We start from the raw sequence: 6,583 nt of genomic DNA on the forward strand, positions 1-6,583 counted from the left end.
AAAAATAAAACCGCAAATTTAGAAGATGTTAAATAGTACAAAATACACCTCCAAGCCGAGGAAGAAAATTGATGGCTGAAGACATTTTGTTGCAACAACACACAAATTTGAGGGAAACGGGTTTTCAAGGCATTATTTAGGAATCTGGTGTGTTGACTCTGATTAGAGTTAACAAGAAATCTTTGCAAATCAATAGATGATGACAATTCAGCTGGGTACCCTCAAATGTACATCAATCAGTGAATCATGAGAGAGCAAAAACTTTATCTTGCTCTGAAATATCTGATTTTCTTTCTTTAGAGATGAAAAAGAAATAAAAACAAATGGCTTGTCAAAGAGTGTGAAAAGTTTGGAAGTATAAGCCCTAAGAATTAAATCAAATTTTGAAATAACCAAACTTTGCAGATGAAAATCTTAAAGTCTGCAACTCTAATCTATTTGGAAGGTAATGGCACCACCAGAACTTTTATCACACACTTAGAGAAGAATCTTTTTAAGTTTTTTTCTGAGGCCGTACTATAAGGCCCGAGTCGAAACAGTTTGCTTGGGAAAAAGAAACTTTTTTTTTTCACTCAAAACAAAAATCAGGAATATAACATTCATCAACATACTGGCGCTACTTCTTGGTGCTCCACTCTGTAGAGCACAGAAAATTTTGATAGCTTTTACAGGTAAACAAGTTTGCCCATTAAATATTTTACGAACCAAGACAATAAGAAGAGCTCCGTTATTTAACAACAAAGGATAATTAAAATTACAAAACCTTAATTAAGTCGTAATTTTGCACCAATTTAAGGTCTCTACTTGCTAACTAGGCTCAATGAGCATTAAATACTGATATAGCCTGACACAGACTATGACAAAGACCTAACTAATCTACCGCACTAGACATAATTTTGTTGGTACATCATAAGTTTTGTAAAACAAGTGCTCCAAAGTAAGTAAACGAATAAGATGGAAAATCGTTTTATACATGCAGTATTATAAACTAAATTTTGGGCAAAACGATGAACAGGAAACAGCAATGAATAAAAATTTGTGATAATGAACAGCTACCTGCATAGCAGATGTTTGCTGGTTGATGAATGAATTGATGAAAATGATGATAGGTGATGCATCTGTAAAACACTATGTGTTTGTTCCTGGACCCTTCGGTCTAATCATCATGCTTGCTCTCTTCAATGTGTAGTCCCATCCTCTCCATCTGAACCAGACTATACCTGAAAAAAGAATAGGACAACTTCAGAAACCAGTACTCTGTGGAATGATTTATTTCAGTATTTCTGATCAACTCTCAGTGCTTTTTAACTGTCTCAAGTCTGTAAATGAAATAGATTACCTTGCCGAGCCGTCAAATCTTGTGGGTCATTTAAGTAAAGTCCATTGAGACCTCTTCCACATGACTTCCACCACCAGCCTCCCTTCAGCATTGAGGCGCAGTTCAAGCTTGATCTGTCGTTATCCCTTAAATATTGAAAAATAATTATGGTTATTTCTATGGTTTAAATATTGTAAGTATAAGAATTTTTTCTGTAGGGTTGCTGCCAACAATGTACCTGTTATATGTTGAGAAAGGACTGTTATTTGATCCATACCATGGATCGTTCAGAGAATCGCCAGCATTACCTTCATATCCATCAATTTCCAATTTGTAGTACTCTGCTTCTGAATAAATCTTGAAGTGTGAGTATTGAGCATATCTGAAAGACAATAGATATTTTGAAGTAATATCATTGCAGTAAGTGAGCATGCCTTTCTTAACAAAGAAAGTTAAATAAAATTTTGAAACAAATTTTGTTTCAGTGTTGTTTGCTACTTACCGCTTGTTTCCTTCAAAATCTTCCAATTCTACTCGGAGCTGGTATTCTTCATTATTAGTGAGCATGTAAATATTTTCATTTCCAAGCCAAAACTCCTTGGCAGGGTCTCCAAATCCATTCTTGTAGTCTGCCCAGTCTCGGTTGAAGTTTTCACGTGGATCACCAAAGTCATCACGCCTTTGGATAACCTGAGTAACAAAATCAAATTTAAAGCCATCCCAGAAACAAATAGATGTACACAAGTCGAAGAATTACACTATATTTTTAGAAACTAAGTACTGCAGACATATAATAGTGGCAAAATCAAAATTATTTTGTATACTCACAGTCCAACCACCATCAGCAATCTCTTGCTCACAGAACACCTTGAGGAACCAATAAGTTGTACCTCGAATTTGGAGGTAGTAGACACCAGAGTGCCGCATACCAGCATTTAGTAGATCAACACATGAATAACCCTAAGAGATTGGAAATAAAATATGATTAACTTTCTCACATCTATTTTCCAGGACACATTTTTGAAAAGACAAAATGTTGTGCCACGACCAATTTGAGAATGACTTTATGTTGGTATTGCGTAAAAATCTAATTGATCTGATAGATTCCATTCATTGACGGAACACACTTACCTTCACGTCCTTGATCGAGAAGTACTCCGAGGTGAAGGAAGTGTTGAGGATGGTGGGCTTGTTCTTCACGGAGGGGAAGATGACTCCCCTGTTCCTGGAGGCGCGCGCAGCCGCGGCGGCGGAGGCTGCGGCGGAGGTGGCACCCCCTGGAGTGGACGTCACCGTAGACGAGGAGGTGGCCTCAGACGGACTCTGAGGCCTCAGAGTTGTCTGGCCCGCTGGGACAGGGGCGCTTGGGGTCACCTGTATTTTTTTGGAGGTGGAAAAATTGGTATGAGTAAGAGGAAATTTGGCAGCACAACGCTTTCAAATCTGTTACTAATAAAAAGTCAACGTGAAGGAGCGGTCGAGTTGCATTTCACTTGTTCCTCCAGCGTTACCGTTTGTGGAAGCTGGCCCTGCACGCTGAACACCGGCGCTGGGGTAGTGGTGGCGGTCAGGGAGGGGACCCCTACTCCAGGCAGGGGGTCTGTCTCGGGCTGCAGGTCATCTCGGCTCGACGCCACCTGGCTGCTGCTCGAAAGCACAGAGTACCTTCGGGGAAAAAAGAATGAAATATCGCTCTAGGATCCCAAACCCTTTCCTCGCTCGGGCGAGTGGGAAACAAACAGACGCGCCTAGCCCTGCTGATGATGACCCCAATGGTTTTTAAACTCACTAAATCATGCAGAAGGTTTTATATGGCTACACACAGTAGGGAATGACCGCGGCACCTGTTCGCTCTCCACCACACCCCTTACCGGTTGGAGTCGTACTCGACCAGGCGGTCGATGGTGGGGTCGAGAAGAAGCTCGGCGGGCACCGGCCGCTGAGCCAGGCTCACCACCTCGTCCTCCTGCTTCTTGAGCCTCTTCTCCACCAGGTCCAGGTTGGCGATGATCTTGTTGGCCTTCTGGCGGAGGTCAGCGTGGACGTCGTTAATAGCGCGTTCCTGTCGCTGCGTCTATTGGTTTTAAATAAAAAAGAAAAGGAATTATTATTCATTCAATCATGACATTCAATTAATCAGGGTATGTGACTGATTCGGATTCGACAAGCCATGTCGGAAACGATAGGCGATAAGCAAACCCGGGCACACGCATGCGTTCGTGAAGGAATCGTCCAGAAAGGTTTTCTCAGATTCGATCGGAAAATTACGGGAGCACGATGCTTGCGAGACTCGGGGTAGGCCATCCCGCAGCACACGCATGCACTGCAGGCAAGGTGTTGCCTACCTATCAGGCGCCATAAGAGCATGCACATTTACTGAACATGGCAATGTTGATGACGGAGGGACTTACTGGACGATTCCTATCACCTGGTTGGTGTAATTAAACGCAAAACGTTGACAATTCTTGAAAGGGTTGAAACGACCCTATCGGGTTTGGCGAGTGAGAACAAAGCGACTGACCTGAGTGAGGAGCTCGTCCGATTTGGGAACCAGGTCGTCGACCGAGGTTTTGGTACCCACAACCACGTCCCAGACCTCGTCCATCTTCTCGGACACGCTGAGGATGGGGTACATCTGCTTGACCAGGCGGTCCAGCTTGCTCCTCTTGACCTGCTGCGCGCTGGGCGCCTCCGTGGTGGTGGTGGTCGTGGTGGTGGTGCGGTTTCGGTAGACGGGCGAGGCCGGCGAGGCGGGCGGCGCCTCCACGTGCTCCACCACGGCCTCATGCACGTCGTTCACCATGGACAGCACCTTGCCGAGGTTCTCGGACACGAGGTTCATGTGGAAGGTGAGTTTCCGGTCGAGGCGGTCCACGCTGGCCGTGGCGGTGCGCAGCGCCTGCAGCTCGCGCGTCACCTCGGCGCTCAGCACCTTGCCGATGTCGACCACGTTCATGCTGACGGGCTTCTTCTCGCTGGCCTCGGCGTTGATGTCGTCCGCGGGCAGGAAGTTGGTGTCGAGCTGGTTCTTGAGCGTCGACAGCTTGGAGCCGATGTCCGACACCTTCTGGTCCAGGGAGACGAGCCGGTTGTCGATGTCACCCGCTGCAGCGGCGGCGGCGGCAGCCGCTGCTGCCCCGCTGGCCGCGCCGCCGCCACCCGCCGCCGCCGCGGCTAACCCGCCGGGCACGGCCTGGAACAGGCGCTGGTCCATAGCGCGCAGCTTGGAGATGACCGAGTCCGTCTTGTCGATGTTGTCGTTGACGCGCGAGTCGAGGGCCTCGACCCGCCGCATCAGGTGCTCCACCGCCTTGTCCAGGTTCTCGATCCGCTGCAGTTTGGTCTCCAGCGTCGAGACGATCACCTCGAACACGTTGAACAGGTACTGCTCCCTGAAACGGACCAAAAAAATACACCAGTCAGAAATCGACCAAGAAACCGTTGTTACAATATTTATTAAAAATAGCCAAAAATGTACGTAAAATTCCGCGTGTATTATTTTTTCCGCTCAAATGCGAACAATATTGTCGGGAAAGAAAACAAGGCAGCAGGCAGCAGTCGTAACCGGCCGCGGCGGCCTCTGCGCCTCCCCAATGGGATCGAACGAGCGGATTGAATTGAAACAGAATGGTAGCTCCCGGCTACACGCACCGCGTACACACACAAACACACACAAACACACACGCTCTCCCCGTCTCTCTCGCACGCACGCGCGACCCGTATCGCACCGCTTTGAATTGGCCGCGGGCCGTGTGCGTCGGGAACACATCCGCCGCCGCGGATAGCGTTGCGTCAGGCCAGGAGGCTGGTCGCGGCCCGTCCAGTCCAGCGGTGCGGAAGTGGAGCAGGTGATGCTCGCCCCGAGGCAGGAGGACCCTTGCCCACCTCTGCTGCTCTCCTCTCACACACACAACAACAACAACAACCGCAGAGGCACGAAGCGACGCCGCGTCACACAACCAGGCCACCCACAAAGGAAAGTCGCGCAAACATTGGCGCAGCAGCGCGTGTGCAGAGTGATAGTTTGTATAGGTGAATATCAAAACACTCGTCGTCATTCGTTCCGTTCTACACAGACTGTTGGGAGACTGGGACTTCCGAACGCGAAAAACGATGTCTCATTTTTTTTGAGGTAAGAGGGGAAACTTTGAGGGACTCCTATGTTTGAGAAAAACTCCTCCGATCTCGCCTCGGATTTTGAGGAATCTTCTCAAAAAATGAGGTAAAATCACACATTTTTAGGAGACTTCCTCGAAATCTGAGGAGTTTACCTCAAACCAAGAGGGTTCCTCAAAGTTTACCCTTTTTCTCTCAAAAAATGTGACATCGGTTTTACCGCGCGAACCGTTTCCAATCACGACGTCCCAGCGTGCTGCAGCACTTGCGCGCGTACCCCGTCCAGCACCACCAGGGCGGTCTCGCCGCCGGTCTGCGTAATAATCATTTCCCGAGAGTGAATAATATATTGATTTACAATCTGCTCCCCGCTGTCACGGCCCGCGCCTATATTGCGCCCCGGGGGAAGACTTTATCGATAAGCGCGAGCCACAATAAACGGCCAATTCCATTGTTTCGCAAGTCATTGCAACAACTTATATGCACTAGTTACGCAGAGTACCCCGCCCCCTCCCTCCTCCCTCCCCGCAATCCCTTTCCAGCTCCTGACAGGCCCACTATGAGCGCAAATAGCTTTGGATAGCAACAATCAGTCGGAAAATGAAGAGAACGAGGAACTGAAATCAGCGTTTACGTCCCCTCCCCTGCTGCAACAGAATCCAAATAACCTTTCCCCACTATTGCCTTTCAATAACTCACTTAGGCTTACGAGGAAGACAAAATACCGTAATCCTTCTTGGTTGCAGTTTGAATTACGCACTGTGCGTACCGCTCATTCTCATTACGACTTTTGGCGGGATCCGCATTCTGACACGAGTGACTCACCCCGCGGGGGGCGTGGCCGGGCGGGGCGGAGAGGGGGCCGCCGCCGGTCAGTCATCAGAGACTTCACACCGCGCGGTGCGCCAACATTGTTCCCTTAACAAGCCCCCCTCTCCCCTCGACTCTCCCGACTGGTGATTGCAAGGTGGACCGTGCTGCGCTATGGACCAGCCGCCCCGCCCCGCCCCGCCCAACCGCTGCTGTCCGCGATCCTGACGCAAGGCGTCATTAGTTATACAAACGTCCGGGGAATATGACTGTCCAGCGCCAGGGCATGGCGTGGCCTGGCGAGTCTGTACTCACTGTTGCAGTTTTATAGCGGGGGGC

At 48.6% G+C, this 6,583-nt stretch overlaps 1 protein-coding gene across 4 annotated transcripts in view; it reads right to left on the reverse strand.

Moving 5' to 3' along the window:
• Positions 1-6: 6 nt before the first annotated feature.
• LOC113210790 (angiopoietin-related protein 2-like) overlaps positions 7-6,583 on the reverse strand; it is a 153,222-nt gene continuing 146,645 nt past the window's right edge. For all 4 annotated transcript variants that reach the window (XM_052266161.1, XM_026428952.2, XM_052266160.1 and 1 more), the window contains 9 exons: positions 3,840-4,710; positions 3,190-3,392; positions 2,830-2,983; positions 2,450-2,692; positions 2,147-2,278; positions 1,821-2,008; positions 1,557-1,700; positions 1,340-1,464; positions 7-1,220 (listed from right to left, as the gene is read on the reverse strand). In XM_052266161.1, the coding sequence (XP_052122121.1) occupies positions 1,129-1,220; positions 1,340-1,464; positions 1,557-1,700; positions 1,821-2,008; positions 2,147-2,278; positions 2,450-2,692; positions 2,830-2,983; positions 3,190-3,392; positions 3,840-4,613 (2,055 nt within the window). In that variant the 5' untranslated portion in view covers positions 4,614-4,710 and the 3' untranslated portion in view covers positions 7-1,128. The remainder of the gene's footprint in view (positions 1,221-1,339; positions 1,465-1,556; positions 1,701-1,820; positions 2,009-2,146; positions 2,279-2,449; positions 2,693-2,829; positions 2,984-3,189; positions 3,393-3,839; positions 4,711-6,583) is intronic.

This window comes from Frankliniella occidentalis, unplaced genomic scaffold (assembly GCF_000697945.3).
Source record: "Frankliniella occidentalis isolate FOCC.00 unplaced genomic scaffold, Focc_3.1 Scaffold36, whole genome shotgun sequence".
In the NCBI taxonomy this organism is placed as follows: Eukaryota; Metazoa; Arthropoda; class Insecta; order Thysanoptera; family Thripidae; genus Frankliniella; species Frankliniella occidentalis.